The 19252-nt window shown below is 38.7% G+C and overlaps 1 protein-coding gene across 5 annotated transcripts in view; it reads left to right on the forward strand.

Moving 5' to 3' along the window:
• The window catches only part of gria4a (glutamate receptor, ionotropic, AMPA 4a), a 112486-nt gene that overhangs the window by 69204 nt on the left and 24030 nt on the right, over positions 1–19252 (forward strand). For all 5 annotated transcript variants that reach the window (XM_039781865.1, XM_039781874.1, XM_039781900.1 and 2 more), the window contains 3 exons: positions 4118–4324; positions 6119–6334; positions 7155–7315. In XM_039781865.1, coding sequence (XP_039637799.1) covers positions 4118–4324; positions 6119–6334; positions 7155–7315 — 584 coding nt within the window. The remainder of the gene's footprint in view (positions 1–4117; positions 4325–6118; positions 6335–7154; positions 7316–19252) is intronic.

Genomic DNA, 19252 nt, shown 5'->3' on the forward strand with positions numbered 1-19252 from the left:
CTTTCTTTTCCTTTTCTCCCCTCTTCTCACCTTTAATTTCTCGCCATACCCTGACTTACGATGCAATATGCAACACCCAGACATGATAAAGTAAATACATGTACGGTTATCAAGTACACACACGCAAACACACTCACACACAGCATTTGCATCATTAGCTTCACACCAAGACAAAGGCTTCTGGGTCAAACTGATAAGAAACCTTAAGGAGGCGTTAAAGTGAAACCACTGCCACTGTTGGATGAGCTCCCACTGGTATGTATGTGTGTCTGTTTCTGTTGCTTACATGGTACTATATTAAGTAGCTCACTCTGATTTCCAATGTTGTAATGTAACGACGTACAAATACTTGTAAGAAGGCTATTTTGCTTCACTTTTCATTCTAAATCAATGAATTTCAACAGTGAACCATTTAATTTTGCAATCATCTCCGTTTCCATCTCCTCCATTAAATTGCGCTCATGTTTATCATGTTAGAAAGTCAAGTGTTTGAAATCAGCAGTCTTGTCTAAAGTACTTGAAAGCAATACTTGAGTGAAAGTATCTCACCAGAAAATGACTGTGGTACATGTAACGAAGTACAAATACTGTGTTACTGAACTCAAGTAGATTTTCCGCGTATATGTACTTTATTTAGTTATTTATTTCATTTATTTTTCTGGAAATTTTTACTTTTACTCCACTACATTTCCTTTTAAGCATTTTCATTACTCGTTACTACAACATAAAATCATAAGAATAAGACTGCATCAAAGCAGGTTGGGTGAATCATTGCTCCTAGATTGCAAGTTAATGTACGCTCCATTCCAGTTTGTGCATAATGCTTGTTTGTTGCCAAGCGCCAAAACCATACACCAAAACTAAAGAAGAAGAGGAGGAGGCATAATAACTGATAGTGTCATGGAAGCATCTGCTGCAGGCTTTGCCGCCAACATAAAACAACATAAGTAGATAAAATAAGTACATTTAATATCAGAAAATTACTTTTGATACTAGTACAGTAAATAACAGATACGTTAAGACTTTTACTCAAGTAATATTCTAAAAGGTGACTTTTACTTCTACCACAGTCATTTTCTGGTAAGATACTTTTACTCAAGTATTGCTTTCAAGTACTTTAGACAAGACTGGTGATTTCAAACATTTGACTTTCTAACATGATAAACATGAGCGTAATTTGATGGAGGAGACGGAAACAGAGATGGTTGCAAAATAAAATGGTTCACTGTTGAAATTCAATGATTTGAAATGAAAAGTGAAGCAAAATAGCCTTCTTACATTTTTCAAGGGAGGGTCATTAATAAGATCATCTCCTAATGTGGGACACTATGCACAAATTATAGCTCTAAATAGATATACTTAAAGGAACAGGTCGACATTTTGAAAAATATGCTTAATTGCATCCTTGCTGAGGGTTCAATGACGAGACCCATACCACTCATGTCTGTCCATTTGATTTGTAGCTCTTAGCTTAGCTTAGCATAAAGACTGGAAATAGTTAGCTTTGTTTAGTCTAAAGGTGTACCAGCACTTCTATGCTCAGTAAAAAAAACAGCAATTCAGCTACAACTTTAAATCACACTTGTATTGCCCTTTAAAACATGTTTTTCAGCTCAAATCTTCATTAATTCTCGTCTTTATCACTGCTACAGTACAGAGCAGCCCTCATGGCTGTGTTGATCTATATGAGGGAATTTACTTGAAACTTTTTTGCTGTTCATTAACATTATGATTCATGTTGAGTCAATGGAATGAGCGCCCCGGGACCTGTTAATGTCTCTGATAACGATGGCGAAATGTTTTTGTGTGTTTGACATTGAACACAACGGGGCAAATGTTTGTATTTGATGATGATGATGTTAGGGATAAAAGTGTAAAGTGTGTCCTTTGTGTGGTTGGTTGTAGAAGAAATGTATTTTGTTTTTAAAAAATCGTATACTGATGACTGAATAATGCTTTGTAAAAAATGTGATAAAGCAATGCTTGGGATGGTTTTGTTGTTTCTCAACCTTTCATATGTAAATTTAAGATTATCCTTATTTTTACATATTTGTTGCTATTTGTTTATGCACAGGGAAATGGACATGCACATCCCAAAGATTTTTGACAGGTGCTGGAATTGTAGCTTAACTGTACATTTTCAAATGTACACACCATTTAACAAGAACTGAGTTGCTGTAGAGACTGATTATGAATTTACTCTCTGGATTTAGAAACAGGAAAGAGTATTAAGTAAAGACTATCATGAAAATGATAGCATGTTGATGTTTAGCAGATGTCATATTTACCACGAACCCGATATTATTCAAGTGTTACATTTAACTTCTTTCACAAATAATGATGAACGTAGATTTACCTATATAAGTTTAAATAATGGCTCTCTTTTTTACCTTTCAGTCACACACAATTGCACATTTAAATGGTTTTATTTCAAGTTCCTTCTTTACTAAACTTAATTTATAAATCCATCCTTCCTTTGTATGTTTTGTTTGTATAGTTTCCAGTGTAAGATTTTTCTAATCCCACTGCATGCTTTCATCTGATCTAGACTTGTTTCTCAATTTCCCGGACTGAAGATCGTTCTCTCCAGATCTGTGTCAGAGTGATTTTATTGCTCATTTTAACCCTTTTGAAACATGTCTAAAATCCTCTATGATTAAACTGTATATGTTTTCAATGTGAATCAATTTCCTGAATGAAAAATTCAACCCAACATATGCTATCATCTTTTATTGTGTTGTATAATCTTCCTAAACTGTTTCCGTTGGGAGCGTTGGATATTATTAAAGCCTGTTTGATTAATTAGATGAGATTAGTCTTTGATTAAAAAGGGTTTGATAGCATTGTAATAGGCTTGGTTTCAGTTGGATTACAGGGTGAGCAGCCTCAGGCATAATACCATAACTCACTGCTTCTGATGGATGCGCTGTCACTCTAAAGTGTGTGTGTGTGGGTGTGTGTGTGTGTGTGTGTGTGTGTGCGTGTGTGTCATCCCAAATACATCCACCATCTCCCTAGACAACATTAACTCCCTCTTTGCTTTCATCTTTGTTTACTGCATGCACAGAAATCATTCTACTTCTTACGACACATTAACAAAGCAGCAGCCTCCCTCTCTTTTTGTCCTCTTCCCCTGTAGTTTCTCCCTCCCTTGTCAATTTCTCTCCTCTTAGCATTAGATTTGCAGTCAGCTGCAGGTTCCAGCGGAGGCATGTAGAGTCAGATGAAAGCATAAAACAAGGCACTTGAAGTCAGAAAGACACAATATAAAACATCTAACTCAGACATGGCCTTTATGAAAAAAACAGCTTTAATTGTAATCCCATTATTATTAACTCTGCAACGGTTTCTATGATGTTTTGGGTAGCTGTTGTGTTTTCCTGACACAATAGTTTGTCTGTGAGGTGTTTATAGTTAAAATGTGGATCTACGTAAAGATGTGTGTGACTTTCAGTTTACCTTCACTGTTCTTCATGCATGGTTAAATATCTTATTGAGGCTTGTGTCCAGTTTAATTTGCCAGTTTAAAGGTGCCCTGCCACAAGTATTTGCTTACTTTGTAATGTCTGAAGTTCTACCATGGACTCTGTAACATTTTTTGTGGAATAAATGCCTTGGTTACCTTGTTTCAAGCCATTCGCATGTGGTATAGAAAGCCTACAGGAAGACTCAGCTCGATTTCTGCCAGTTTTCATTAATATTCAATAAGCTAAGCTGTTTGAATCTGATTGGCTAACAGCTAGCCAATGAGAGCCTGGCTGTCAGAATCCTTTACCCAGCCCAACTGGGCAAGCTCATGAATAGTAATGAGCTCAGGCAATATGATGTCAGACTGACCAGCTTTTGTAATTGGCCTGATTTCTCTGCTTATTTCTTTCTTTCAGCGGCTAGAGCTGACAAAGGAGGTAGCAGTTCATTTTCGACATTCACAACATAACACAAACACATATGGATCTAACATATTTCAAAAAATTCAAGTAAAAAACGGTTTTGTATGGCAGGGCACCTTTAACTGCTGGCTTCTCTTGATAAGTTTTCATTTTCCTTCTTTTAATAGTTGCTGCTGTCATGTTCCTCCAAACAATTGTGTCTTTCTCCCCTTATGCTGGTTTTGTAGGAGGGTCCCTATGTGATGCTGAAGAAGAACTGGGAACTCTATGAAGGCAACGACCAGTTTGAGGGATACTGTGTGGACTTGGCCTCGGAGATCGCCAAACACATTGGAATCAAATACAAGATCTCCATCGTACCGGATGGGAAATATGGAGCCAGAGATCCAGAGACAAAGATATGGAATGGCATGGTTGGAGAGCTTGTGTATGGGGTAAGTTTGGATGGAGAATATTTGGACTTTATTAATTATTTTTTTATTTTTTACGGTTAGTCTATTTAATGTAAAAAACAGTGAAGAAAGTCCATCACTACTCACAGATCCCAAGATGATGTCTTCAAAAAAATGTCTATAAAATTTGTTTGTTTATTCAATTTGATTCAGTTCAACGTCGTCTTCAGTTTATTCATAGTTCATATCAACCAAAGATTCTCTGGCACATTTCAGAGGTTAAAATCTGCATTTATTACAAGCATAACTTGAAGCATAAACTGAATTTTCATGTACGAGTAGACACACAGAATCACAAACATACAGGTGAGAAAATGAATACAACACAAATAACATGTTTTATTTACTGCAGTGCAGTACAACATCACAAATTATGGCCTCAGACACATTGTGTTGAATCAACACTTCTCTGGCACAGAGTTAACATAACTTCAACATTGTAATCTTATAATGCCATGTATACTGCAGGGCTATTGAATTGCATTACACTGTTCATGCTCCTGCTATTGTGACCCCACCACCGCACATCATGCAACAGCTGAAAAAATGCTCAATATAACTCTTATGCAGTACATTAACTTGTCTCGAGCTCTGTGTTTCCTTAGTTACCATGTAAGTTTTCTGCAGAGATGCTGTGTCATGGAGACTTCACTTTATTTCTTGAGAATTTGGCAAGCTGGCTAATTATGCTGTCGACGCCCATGCACGGTCTGAGATTTCACATTGCCGTCTCAGTGCAAACTTTATCAACATGCAGAAGACAATGTCAGTCGTCACTTTGCGGAAGAGTGAAAGTGGAGACTTTTGCTGCAGAACAGTGACAGAATTAATTAGCCTCCAGAAGGTGACACAGCAGAACCGCTGCATTGACTAATCAGGTTTGATTTGTTCCTAACACTTGCCACATGGAGGAAGTACATTTGAAATATTTCAGCACTTTGTCCTCTTCTTCATGTCTTTATGTTCTTTACTCTCTGTTTATCTGACTTTCTTCTCCTTTTCTTTCATGTTGTGTACTTCTGTCTCCTGCCTTCTATCCCTAATTTATTTGATTTATCTGTCTGCAGTGCATTTTGGGTTTTTGATATTCCTCTGCCCTCTCCTCCTCCTACTTCCTTGTCTTTCTATTGCAGTTCATTCTCCTCCCATTGTAACATCCTAACTCGTTGTAGCGAAGGAAAACTTGTTACTTGATATTCATTTATTGTAGCCTCTTTTTCAGTTAAGACTGCAGATGTTGTTTAGTCACACGCAAATATTCGGAAACAGATACTCTGCTGTCCTGAATGAATGATGCTATTGACTCGTCTACAGATTTGTGTGTGTGTTATTGCAGACAAATTTATATTCTGGCAGTGTCACTTTTGTGCCTAAGTAGGAATTACTTCTAGTCATTCTACTAGTTTTCCCTCTACCTTTTCTGTCTCTTTCAACCCTTCTCTCTCCCCCCTTTTCTCCTTTTCTCTACCCCCGCTTTACCACTTCCATTTCTTTGCCTCGCTAACCTTTATCATTCCCCTTCTTATGTTGCTCCTACTTCAAAATCCAATGATATGTACTGTGATTGTCTACTTCCCCTGCCCTTTGTGTTTCAACTTTTATTTCTCCTCCCTTTATCTTTGTCTTCACTTTCCCCTTCTGCAGACAGGGGAGTTCACAGAGAATTCCTACCCAACATCACTCTCTGCTTTACATAAAGTTGCTGTACATCACCTATCACTACCATATGACAGAACTAAAGTAAACTCACACTATTCTACCCACCCCTCTTTGCAGAAAGCAGAAATTGCTGTGGCCCCGCTGACCATCACTCTGGTGAGAGAAGAGGTGATCGACTTCTCGAAGCCCTTCATGTCTCTGGGAATCTCCATCATGATCAAAAAGCCCCAGAAGTCTAAACCAGGTGTTTTCTCTTTCCTGGACCCGCTGGCCTACGAGATCTGGATGTGCATAGTGTTCGCTTACATTGGAGTCAGTGTTGTGCTGTTTTTGGTGAGTGATTATTTCAAACCAGAAGTCAGCACTTGAGTTGGATTGCAGGGCTGTAGCAGTGTGAAGTGTTTTTAAAGCTTATGAATGAAAGAACAGAGATCTTATTTGGCTCACAGGCTAAAAATATGTCTCAACTAATGAGCTACAGCACATGGTGCCCAGTCTGGCGTTGGAGATCCTTATACTGTAGGACACATTTCCTGCTGATCAGAAGTCAATTTGGTCAATTTTATTAATATAGATAGAGGAGATGAAACTTTTTTCCATGGCAGCTTTTACTGCTGGATTCACTTTTCTGATGATATAATATCTCAGTGCTCATGCATGTAAATGTTTCTGAGGGTACACCGTGTGTCTATTTTAAGGATTATTAAAACTCTTCAATACATTAATGCAGTTAATAACTTTTCAAGTATGGCGACATTGCCTTTACCCCCTCAACTGTAATGACTTTTACAATGTTGAAGATAATGTCTGTGCAGGAATCGTTAAATACTTAAAGGTGTCTTATCTGGAAAATACCACCACAGACAGCTCTGTATGCAAGATATGCAAATACTTAATGTGAGACATGTAAGTTCACATAGTCAAGATCATGCCGGCATAACTCCTATGACACCAGTGTCTGCATATTCAAGGAAACATTTTTCTCTTGCATAAAAGTCACAATAAATGTACCCTCTATGGCTTTGTGTCTGTGTTATTTAGCTGAATATAATCCTCCTCTCTTAATTTCCTTCAGTCTGTATTAAAATAAGACCCTACTTTATAGACGTCTAAATAATCTATAACACTTATTTATTCCTTCTCTCTCCCTCAGGTGAGTCGCTTTAGTCCGTATGAGTGGCATGCAGAGGAACCAGAGGAGGGCACAACAGAGCTGGGCCCCACCGACCAACCTCCCAATGAGTTTGGCATCTTCAACTCCCTCTGGTTCTCACTGGGAGCCTTCATGCAACAGGGCTGTGACATCTCACCACGGTGAGGAAGGGAAATGGTGTGTGTGAGACAAAGTGCATTTGTGTGCGTGTCTGAGACTGAGAGGGTTAGAGATAGTTTTTCAGTAGGTATACAGGATGTGTTCATAAGAGCGTGTGTGTGGGCTGGGGATAGTGTGTGTGTGTGTGTGTCTGCAACACGCCTTGTGTCTGTCTAACTGTCTGTAATGTTAGAGTGCTTTAGTATTAGGCTGTAGTGATTCAGACTGTTGACCATGTGAATCACCTCTCTTAGCACTATTTCAGGTTCCACTGAACTGGACTGCTTCTCTGAGACAGTGTGTTAAGAAGATGTGTCAGAAATACACACATAGACATGTGCCACTGAAAAAAGACACGGAAGTGAGAAGGAAACACCTGCACATAGTCCAACGGTCATGTCCATATGGGTGTGCAGTGGTGGGAGATTTAGCAGTTTGCTAGATGTGTATGAATTTTTAATGCACCACTGAAGAGGCTGTCCAGCTGTATTTTTAGAATATTTATAGGAATATGGCATTTTATTATTGATAACCTGAGAATGCAGTTTAGTGAAATATTTATATACATCATACTTAAAGCCTTTTGGGTGTAAATCTAAGGAGAGAAGCAGATAGAAAAGAGTGATAGACGATGAGCTGAAAGAAAGAAAAGGTGTGATCAGTTGAGCAAAATGTGAATCGTGAGAAGTGGTTGCAGAGATGTGAATGGACACGTCTTACTTTATCATAGACGTGGAGACGTCAGTGGTTCCTATTGTGTAGCGGATATGACATTTTGAATTCTGTATCCAAACATGATCATGTTCAAGATTCTTGTTCGTCTTGACTTTTATGACACTCTTATTGAGAAGCACTGCTGTGATGTTTTGCCCTTAATGTAGGCAGAAGCATGATATCACGATAAACCAACTTGGCTGAAGCTTCCTACAGTTTGTTAACTTTCCATTTAATTCCATACAAACTGTTGTTATTTCTCTCATAAATAATTAAAGCTTTTACGCTAAAACACGTCACTGCCTGTCAGAGATGGCAAAAGTACTCACTTCCCGTACTTAAGTAGAAGTACAGATACTTGTGTTAAAAAATACTCTGGTAAAAGTAGAAGTACTGATTTAACTTCTTTACTTAAGTAAAAGTAACAAAGTACAGGCTTTGAAATGTACTTAAAGTATAAAAGTAAAAGTAGCCTTGCGAATGACAACCACTTTTTATGCAAAGCTACCTGGACCACACAAATGTTACTAGAGTGCAAGATGAGAAACTTCAGTGGACATAAAAACCAGGCTCTTTATATGCCATTGTCTACATTTTAAATGGATGTCCGCCAAACATCACATATATGATTATGGTGACAGAGACTGGGACTCCAGCTTAATAAGATTCTGACTGAGTAGCAAGATATGAATTCAATTGTGATTCTGTGAGAATTCACAGATCCAGTTTCTCTTTTTTTAATCTTCCCCTTAACATTTAAAGGGAATCTACATGTATGTGTATGTGCTCAAATATAGAAAGAAAATAAAGGATACAAAATGAATTACTAAACATAGATTAATTAAGAAGTTCCCCATACTTTAAGAGTTACACAGCACATTGGCCAGGAGTCATACTTGATGCCTCCTAGCCTATCTCAAACATCTCTCTCAGATAAGGCCAGGGATGATTGGGAATGTCTTGCTGCTTGTCTGCCTAATCTCTGGGATCTCTGTTTTCTTCATTTTCAATCATGACTACTAGTGCTAACGTTACCACCATCAAGCTGCAATTATTTGCCGCAAATAAATGCAGCCGAATCGGTCGAGTCGTCTTGTAGTGGTGCGTTACATGCAACGTAGCCTACAGTATATTCCCATCCAATTAGATTGAATTCGGTATTGATCACGTGAAAAATAATAACGGTAACTCCAGTGAAATTATTTGAAACTTGTTAGTGAGGACTAGATTAGGACCTTATTTAAAACTGATGCTGGTTTCCAACTTCGCCAACTTTCCAGGTGTGTCTGTAAAACACGGACAGAGACAACTTCTCTCTTTTGATGCTTTACAAGCAACGTGAAACCTAGCTAACAGGTGAAGAACACAAACAACTAAATCACTAGCTAACCTACTTTAACTGTGCAGGAACTATAGACCAACACAACAACAGGCTTAAATGAACTGACAACATAAGTTATACGACTTACAAGGACGCACACACACGATCTCAACTGATTATCCTCTGGACAGCAGTCTCTCTTTCTTTTTTCTCACTTTTTTCTGTGTAGACGCGCTCGGCCATAGTGTGAGGGCGTGTCCGCGCTATTCTCCGACATTACGACCTCTTGTACAAAACTAAAGTAACGAGCCAATTTTTAAAATGTAAGGAGTAGAAAGTACCGATATTCGTGTTAAAATGTAAGGAGTAAAAGTAAAAAGTCGCCACAAAAATAAATAGTAAAGTAAAGTAGAAATATCCGAAAAATCTACTTAAGTACAGTAACGAAGTATTTGTACTTCGTTACTTCCCATCTCTGCTGCCTGTGTAGAAGGAAATAGGGTTTATCTTGTAAGTCTTCCGAATACTAAATGTTCAATGTTATAATATATATATAAAAAAAAAAAAAAAAATTTAACCCCAGAAAGCCTAACTCCCTTCTCAATATCAACTTTAATTAATGTCCAGGCTCACTGACAATACAGTACATACAATATTTTTCTCATCTCAAGGACTTTACTTACTACTTACTACTACCGCTTTTAAACCTGGTGTTAGCCCCAGTCTCTCTCAAACATTTCTGTTTCCCATTAGCATTTTACTTTTGGGAAAAAGACAAAAGTTCTACATCAGCGGCCCAAACATCACTTTATTTCTCCTCCTCTTTTGCTCTTCTCCCCTTCTCCTTCGCTCTTTCATCCATCTCTTTCATGCTCTATCTTTTCCTTCCTCCCCCGCTCCCTGACACCTGGCGTCTCCCACCCCTTCCCACTAACTATACTGTGACTGACAAGCCAATTCTAGCCCCAACACACAAAATGGAAAACACTCTCACCAGCTGCACGCACACATACCAGAACACACAAAAACACACAAAATGTGCACGTGAATACACAGACATTTCACACACTCCTTACACACACATGCAGACCTATTCATTACTTGCAGGACTTGTTATATATGTGTGTGCATAAGCTACAGCTGTCATAGCGATAATGTGATAGTTAACATGAAGCCAGTGTTCGTCATACAAATCACCCGGCCCTGTCACTTCCAATATAGCTCAACTCCTCTGTAGGCCAAGACTACTGCAGTCCTAAATGCCGGATTATAAACGTAGAATGAGAAGTCTGTCACTTCTGTACTTTTTTTTCATGTTTTCAAGGAGGTTTCAATGCAAACTTAAGTCTGGGATGTTTTTCTTATAAGTGCAGCAATAATGATTTATCATGTAAATTCAACATGAGGTTTCATGTATCATCAAAATGTCAGTCTCATGAGATAAACCATATTGCAAAGACTGGTGCTACAGCTGTAATAGTAATAGTAGTAATAGTGGTGTGGCTCTGCTCCCAGCATGAACAGGGAGCAAACTGATGGAAACATGCAGCAGATTTGGATTGGGGTATGCAACCCCCTGGTGAGTACAGAACAGAGTTTTGGCGATGCACATCTCTAAAATGTAATATTAACAGTATACAAGCTAACATAAGCTGAATTACTGTTTCCTAATGAGGGGGAGGCCAAGGAAGGAGTGAAAGACCAGCACATCACAATGGTGGTAGCACAAATATAAAAGTAACACTAGCACTCTAAACCACACATTTATTAAAATTAGATTATTATATAATTATTACATTTATTGTAGGCGTTATTTTGTTTTCCAATAGATTTGTACCTACAGCTATAATCAATATTTTTATTACAACAATGTATTAGATTACAATGTAAAAAACAATGTGACAATGTGAAAAGTGTCACTCATAATGATGAACCTGCAGAGAATTATCACCTGAGCTGAATCTGCAGCTCCCCTTGGGTTTACAGAGCTTAAAGTGAGTTTCAGCTCATTGTTTAGCAGTTGCTTTAAACTGTAAAAACCCACTGGTGAACACAATGGAGCATTTAGCAGCTTTAGAGCCAGATATTTCCTTCAGGAGTTGACCAAAAACAAAGCTTACTGTAATAAAGAGTTAATATTGGACATACATTCACCAGGTGGCCACAAACATAATTACAAATAAATGATAAAAGGTCCGCCGTGATTGCTGGATGTGTAAAAAAAAGCAACTGTTTGCTAATAAGTCTGCCATATCAACCTAAAAGGCGATGATATGTCAATGTTCTTTTCGCAACTTGTTTACACTGCCCCCAAGTGGCAATTATTTTAGGTTTAAGCAAGCAGCAGTATACAGTAAATAGTTCAGTATGCTTGAAAGGTTCACACAAGGTGTCATCCAACCACATCTAAAGGCAAAAGTTTTGGCCACGCTCAGATTGAAAAGCCTGCTGTTGTAGTGACAAGATGAAGCAATTAATCATATGTGGTAGTGGGCGTAATGCAACATATTTACTGATGTAGCTGGATTGTTGGTTTAGAAAGTTACAAAAGGTATTGGAAGCAGGAAAAGTGTGGGGGGAGAAGGCACACTGTTCGATGATCTAATACGCACACAAAGGCCCTAAGGTCATGCAGGATAAGTTAGTGCTACAGTGTTTATGTGAACTTATTGTCCTAGTTATGAGATGTCATTGTCATAATTGATAACCATTCAGATCAACTGACGTGACCAAAGGTTCCAGCCTGAAGAACAACACTTGTTGTTGTCAGTGTCAATGGTTCTGAGGTAAACAAAACAGTGGAGTGAAGCTTCACTACATTTTAGTCGCGCTGCTCTACTTACTGTAGATATTACACACTCTGCTCTTTGCATCCAAACCCACCACACTCGTCTTTTTAATCTGTCACGCTCTGCTCACTCTTTTGTTCTGCCTAAACTGCTGCTCACTGTGAGCATCATCATCATCATCATCATCAGTTGCATTCACCTGTAGCTGCTGATTGTAGTGAGTCACTCCCTAATCACTCTACGCGTGGGCTTAAGTGTATACTGCAGGGAGTGATGAGGCTTGACTGACTTGCTTAGACGTCAAACATGTACCAGTCAGTACCTTGTATGTATCCACATATAACCATTCCACATGAACTCACTGACTGAAACGCCACAGTAATGATGCAATTTCTGATTATGCAAGAGGAGGTAGAAAGATATAAAGACATAATCTTAAAAGATTGAAATTAACTCATTCATTAAATTTGTTAATGAAGAAATGATATAAGGCTGCAGACCAGACTTTCTGCCATAAAACCATGTGATGGATGACCCTTCACTCTGACACCGTGCTCTGCAGAGACACTAGATCATGTGCTTAGAAAAGGATACGTGTCATGCATATCATCATGTCATATCATTTTTCTGTCCCCTCAGTACATTTACTTTAATCTCCCATTCTCTTGTTCACCTTTGCAGGCAGACAAGGTCATAATGCTAACTTCAGTCACATCTGACAGCAGAAATGTGCTTCAGCTAAAACAAAGACAAAGATATCATCATATCACAAGATGTATTCCTGCGTGCAACTTTCCTTTAAACAGACATTTTCAATATTTAACATGTACTTCTATTACTACATTAAGGACATACCACTCTCTCAGTTTATCTGCCCCTGTGTGAGCTGCATAGCAACTTCTACAACAACACACTGAGCCAATTACTCATAAAGGAGAATGCATAAAAGAATTGGAGAATGTCTTGCTAGTCTTTCTATACTCGGCCAGAATTTCAGATCACATCCACAGGGTCTCAATTACAGAGAATAGCACTCTTCTTTGTGGTGTCATGTTTTAGGCCAATAAGGCAGGTGTAATTTTACACAAGTGGAGCTTTAGTTTCTTTATGCAATGAACAAGTCAGTGCTTAAAAGCACTTTACAAGGTGGAAATGTTATATATATACACAATGTTATATTAACATTATAGAATTATAATAATGGTTGGCTATTTAGTGTGTTTGTGTTTTTCTTTCTAAATTAAAATCTCTTCTGTCTTGTATATTGTGTTTTCTTAACCTTTAAGTCTGTCTTTCAGCTGCTCTCCATGTGTTACACACACTGGTTGTTTGACCCTATACACCGTGCGGCGTGCGTGCGTGCGTGCGTGCGTGCGTGCGTGCGGTGCATGCGTGTGTGTTTGTTTTGTAGTTGTGTATTGTGTATTGAGCTGCCATATAAGTACATTGGTATTCAGTGTGGGTCCCACTCTCCCTGCTGCAGTCATCCTGCAGTCTGGGAGACACAGTCTAACACACACTCCTATTCAACTCTCCCACTTTTTCTCCCTTCTTACTTTATCTATCATTTTCCTTTCTTTCTCCCAGCCTTTATCTCCTCTTGTTTGCTCTCTCACATAGTGCCTGTTCCTGCTGCTTTGTTGTCTAATCATCACCTTAGTTAATAGACATTTTCATAGCTAGAAATTACAGCACATGTCTGTGTGGTGGCATGTGTGCGTGCTCATAATAGTAAACACTTGTGAGACACACATGCTCTTGTCTTTTGCAAACACACCGACTTGTGTTTCCTTCACCTTTCCAATCAAGCAGATGTAATGGATGGCAGCAGACATGAACAAATTTACACACACACCACACACACACACACACACACACACACACACACACACACACACACACACACACACACACACACACATTGTCAGAGTGACCTTGAGATGGCATTTGCACCACACACACCTGTCATCTTTCGGCCCAGGCTTTTGGGTTTGTATTGTCGTTGATTGGCTCGGTCACCTCGCAAATGGTGAAAACACAGTGATGGACAGTTAGATGATGGGACAGGAATTTTTAAAAAGTGGAAATGAATAAGTGACAGGTTGTACCTTGAGGAAGACCAAGAGTAAGTGCAGAAGAAGGAGAGGGAGGTAAACTGATCACCAGTGAACATCTCAAAGGGATTAAATCTGTCTCTGTCAATAAACATCTGAAATTACAGCTCTCTTTTGTGTGTGTGTGTGTGTGTGTGTGTGTGTGTGTGTGTGTGTGTGTGTGTGTGTGTGTGTGTGTGTGTGTGTGTGTGTGTGTGTGTGTGCGTGCGTGTGTATGTGTGTGTGTGTGTGTGTGTGTCTGTCTGCTGCTGGCTTGTGCACTTCTGGCTTTGAGTGTGTGTGTATGTCAGTGTGTGTTTGTGAGTGTCACACGTGAGAATTGAGTAAATGGTCGTGGGTGTGTTGAATAGTTAATGATAGCAACAGATCCAGGAAATGGTTTGACCAACTAACTACAGTGGAGCACTGAGGCTTACTGACTAATTAATGATCTCAAGGTCACTGATTAGAACCCTGTCCCACCGACTGACTGTGTTCATGAATTTTACCAGTAAACGTTTTCATAAATCCTGTGAATGATCTTCTCTCTGGGTGTCTCGTATCTTTTCTGCTTCACCAATATGTTATTATTTTATCTTGCCTTTCATTATCTGCCTGCTGCATCTAATCTTTAATCTATTAATCAGATTTTCTTTCATGTATGTCTGTTTGCTTTTACGCCCTTTATTCTGCTTCCATCTACTGTAAAGCATTTCTGCCTATTTTAACCAGTCAGTTGATTCACTTTATTTCACACCTGTTTTCCATGTCAGAGAAAGTTAAAAGACAAGAAGAAGAAACAATGTTTGTCTGTATTTCTATTTGCATTTGTCCTTCTGTCCTTTATTGTGTACTAATCAAACATTCCTGCTTCACTTTCCCACAACATCAGACACACTCATAACTATCAGTCTCAACATTTGTTAACATGTCAGTCACAATTACTTGAGAAAACATGTCTTGTTTGCTCCCCAAACGGATAACAGCAAAAAGTTTAGCATTTCCCCTGTCGGCATGTCATAACGTACAAGGAATTGAATTTTTAACAATCTTACGATTTGCAAACGTTGATTTCATATTCTTTTTTGCATCCAGACAAAATAAAACTGTACATGTAAAAACTGCCATTTAAAGCAGTTTCATAAAAAATAACTTTTTGTCACTGTCACTTTATCATGACAGTACAACATGAATCAGATCATCTGTGAAAAAAAATCATGTTCCTCTGCCTCCTCATGGTGCTCCTAATGACATAAGAAGAACAACCAATCAGATCCAAGCAGTCTCTAACGCAGTGTCAATGACATCGTGAACCGCGGTCAAACAGTAAAACTAGGAAGCACTGATCAAATATGAATCAAGATTCTGTTACCGCATTGCTTATTTCTCACCTCAGTGTTTTCAGAAACAGAGAAGACAGTATTTTTCAGTTTGTATGTCCTTGAGTTGAGAAACATATTTTAGTGTACTGCTGAAATGAGAAAGTTTGCTCCTGCCAGTGGGCGGTGATTGGTTTTGGCTCAGCTTGGTCACAAACTTTCTCATTTTACAGCTAAATAGTACACTAAAATATGTTTTTCAACTCAAAGACATACAAACTGAAAAACAAAGCTAATGCTATGGGTGACATCACTGAAACTACGCCCATATTTTATACAGTCTATGTGAAAAACATACTTGTGGACAACAACTATCCAGCGCTGGCTCAGTTTGTTGTTCGTGTCTGTATGTCTGCCTGTATTTGTGTGTTTGGATGTGTAAGCATCAATCTACTTTAGCGCTTTAATGTGTTTGTGCATAGGCATGTGTGTGTAAGTGTGTTTGTGTGTTTGTATGCTGTTCTTATAGCAATTACCTTAACAGTTTTTTCTTTCCAGATGATTGTGATTACTGTCATAATTGTAATGCAGCCAAACAGCATAGTCTAAGGAAATAAGTTGATGACTAAACGACGGAGAAACATCTTTGTTTTCTATTAGTCCTCATGAGAAGGAAAATAGAACACACATGCAAGATCATACGCACATACACATGCACACGCAGCCTGCCTAAAATTGCAGTCACTTCTGTTCAGATGCAATGGATGAAAATAAACTGTATAGCTCAGAACTGTGTGTGTGTGTGTGTGTGTGTGTGTGTGTGTGTGTGTGTGTGTGTGTGTGTGTGTGTGTGTGTGTGTGTGTGTGTGTGTGTGTGTTTGGGGGTGTGTGTTAAGACGGATATAGAGAGAATGGAAGAGAGAGAGAGAGAGAGAGAGGGGGGGGAACAGCTTACCATTAATCTTTCACACAGAGGATTGGGGAGGCAATCTGTTGGCTATCATAGATGATACATGACCTGCTATAGAATGATTCGCCTGTTGCATACCAACACACATGACACAACTCCACACACAGGCAGTACACCACACATATTCACTCTGCCACAAACACTCTTGCACATTCACACTGTCTTGTCAGATAAAGAATCAAGTATGTCCGTCCCTAAGCTCACCCATGTACACCAAAATGCACTAAACAGGAATAGGAACTAAATGTATGTGCACATATGAAAACACACACACACACACAGAAAATAAATCAAGTACAACACATTTAGAAAGAGACATGCTGTTCATCATGTTGTACTCAACCAATCAGTTTTTCTTTCCTCTGTAGGGTGGTTGTCTTATCATCTGACTTTTCTCTACAAACTCAAAATCAGGGACATTAAATAAGTTGATTTTCACATCTGAACAGTTGGCTGTTTGTAATGTGCTTTGCCACTACAGAGTCTGTCCTCTTTCGGCGTCAGTCCAAAAGCTTGTCAATTTTTGCTGTATTTGTGTGGGCTTCCTCCTGAAACCAAAATTCCTTCTCACATCATAACACATGTTTTAGGTAGTAGGTATACTAACAACCCTAATTTAAAAAAGGAAAAGTGCATGTTGGTTTGCAGGCCAGTTAGCTACAGTAATTAGCTGTTCAGCTGTAGCCCATTAAACAGCTTGTAAACATACCTGCAAATGTCACTTCAGTCTAGTTAGAGGCTAGTGTGGGCCTTACTCTTTAATATCAGTAACAATATGCTGCCTCCATATGACTTGTTGGCACCAGCTGAGGCAATAAAGGAATATTTCCCCAAAGGCCTTTTCCCTACCTTATACTAATAGAAACCTAGTGATGGCCAAATGAAGCTTCGTGAACCATTTTCTCTTTTTTCTGAGCCCACTAGATGGGTCTCTCTCTCAACAAAGGGGGAAAACACCAAAATGCCATTCCTTTAACCTTTTTCTTTGAACAGAGAGTGCCATCTAGTGAGCTCAGAAAATAAAGAAAATGGTTGACGAAGCTTCATTTGGCCATCACTATAGAAAACTACAATAAGGGATGGCTAAATGGGATTTCAGATGAATTTAGATGGATTATTTATTTGTTATAGTCACTTAAACTGACACAATATACACAAATTAATGAATGCCCATGTCTTCAAGCTCCACAGGTTCACGAGATAGAAGCCACATTTTGGTAATGACATTATTGTTAACATACTGAGCATAATGCACAGTGAAGAAGTGCACTGCTCTTGAACCTCTCAATTTCTTCATCTTCCTCTTCCTGTTTGCATTCTGGCCATCCTCCTTTGCTTTGCCTTGCATTTACTCCCCCCCCCCCTTGTCTTTTTGTTTGGATGTCTGCTCAAATCACACAGTCACTCCATCAGGTCAGATTAAAATGCTGTCACAGTTCGTTTACCAGCTAACCAATCAGATTGCATACCGCTGTTGGCCTCTGCAGGAGACCCTGTAGGACCCTTTAAAACGAGTTTCTAAATACATATCATCCATGTTCCTGGACCCCTCTTGTCCATTGTCAACATTTTCAGTGCAAAACTATCTTAATCTTTCCATCATGAAGTCTGACCTGGTTGAATTTATTTTTTTTCCGCTGTCTCCTAATAAGTATAAAACAAAACCTAAGAGCTCTTTGTCAGGATGATCCATCACAGTGTACGCCAGGTTCATTAATTCAGGTAAACAGATCAATGCCTCAAGGACACATGCTATCAATTTATATTTGTGCGTGTCTGTATGAGGATTAAGAGGTGTGCTGGCAGCAGAATGCAGAGTTGCTCCAAAAGGTGACAATTTATGCCGAGTCAGGCGTCAATGCACCTCTCAGCTCTCTCACTCCTTTTTTCTCACTTCAGCATGCACTCCTTAAAACCCAGCCTAAAAAATAACTTGTATGTCACTGCTTTCACATCAGAGTGGTATCACCACCAAACAGCCACCTGTCCGAGAAATGTTGGGCCTTATTTTATGATTGTGTGTAAGGGGATACGAATGTCACCCAAAGTAAATAATAATATAAAATAATAATATATTGTTGGGGCATCTTTCAGCTCACTGTTTTTGTTTTGTTTTGTTACTTTACTGTTTTGGTTCACTCTCATTGCTCTCATAGCATTACATTACATATTTTGTACAAAATACAAAATAAATTAAAGTAGGCCTAAGTGAAATACTTACTAACAGTCAATTTACCTATTTGAGAAAATGTTTAATTACTGTCATCTGGAAATGAGCACACAAACTTTTCTATGACTGAAAGGTGATTCAAAGAGACATTTGGACTTACTGAATGTAAACAACATGGAGGGATTCATATTGACAGTGAATATTCCTTTGAGCTACACCTTTTAACATAGATTAGGCAAGACCTGAAAGTGAAATGCTACAAAACATGTTCCTTTTCATTTTCTGTAAATGTGATGGCTGTTCTACATTTTTATATTTTAGAAGAAGAAAACCTAACATTTTGCTACCTTCTCCCATCTTTCTCTCCTTTTCTCTAATGTGCTCACTCTCGCTTGCTCTCTTTTGCTTTACTCAGTGTAAACAAGTTTGTGCAAACAAAATGAATTGCCACTTACTTTGATGCTTCAGCTCACAACTGGTAGATAAAGAGAGTAAACATGGAGAATAAGGGGCCATCCACACGGAGACGCTTTTTGGTGCAAACGCACAAATCTTGTAAATGA

This window comes from Perca fluviatilis, chromosome 2 (genome assembly GCF_010015445.1).
Source record: "Perca fluviatilis chromosome 2, GENO_Pfluv_1.0, whole genome shotgun sequence".
Lineage (NCBI taxonomy): Eukaryota > Metazoa > Chordata > Actinopteri > Perciformes > Percidae > Perca > Perca fluviatilis.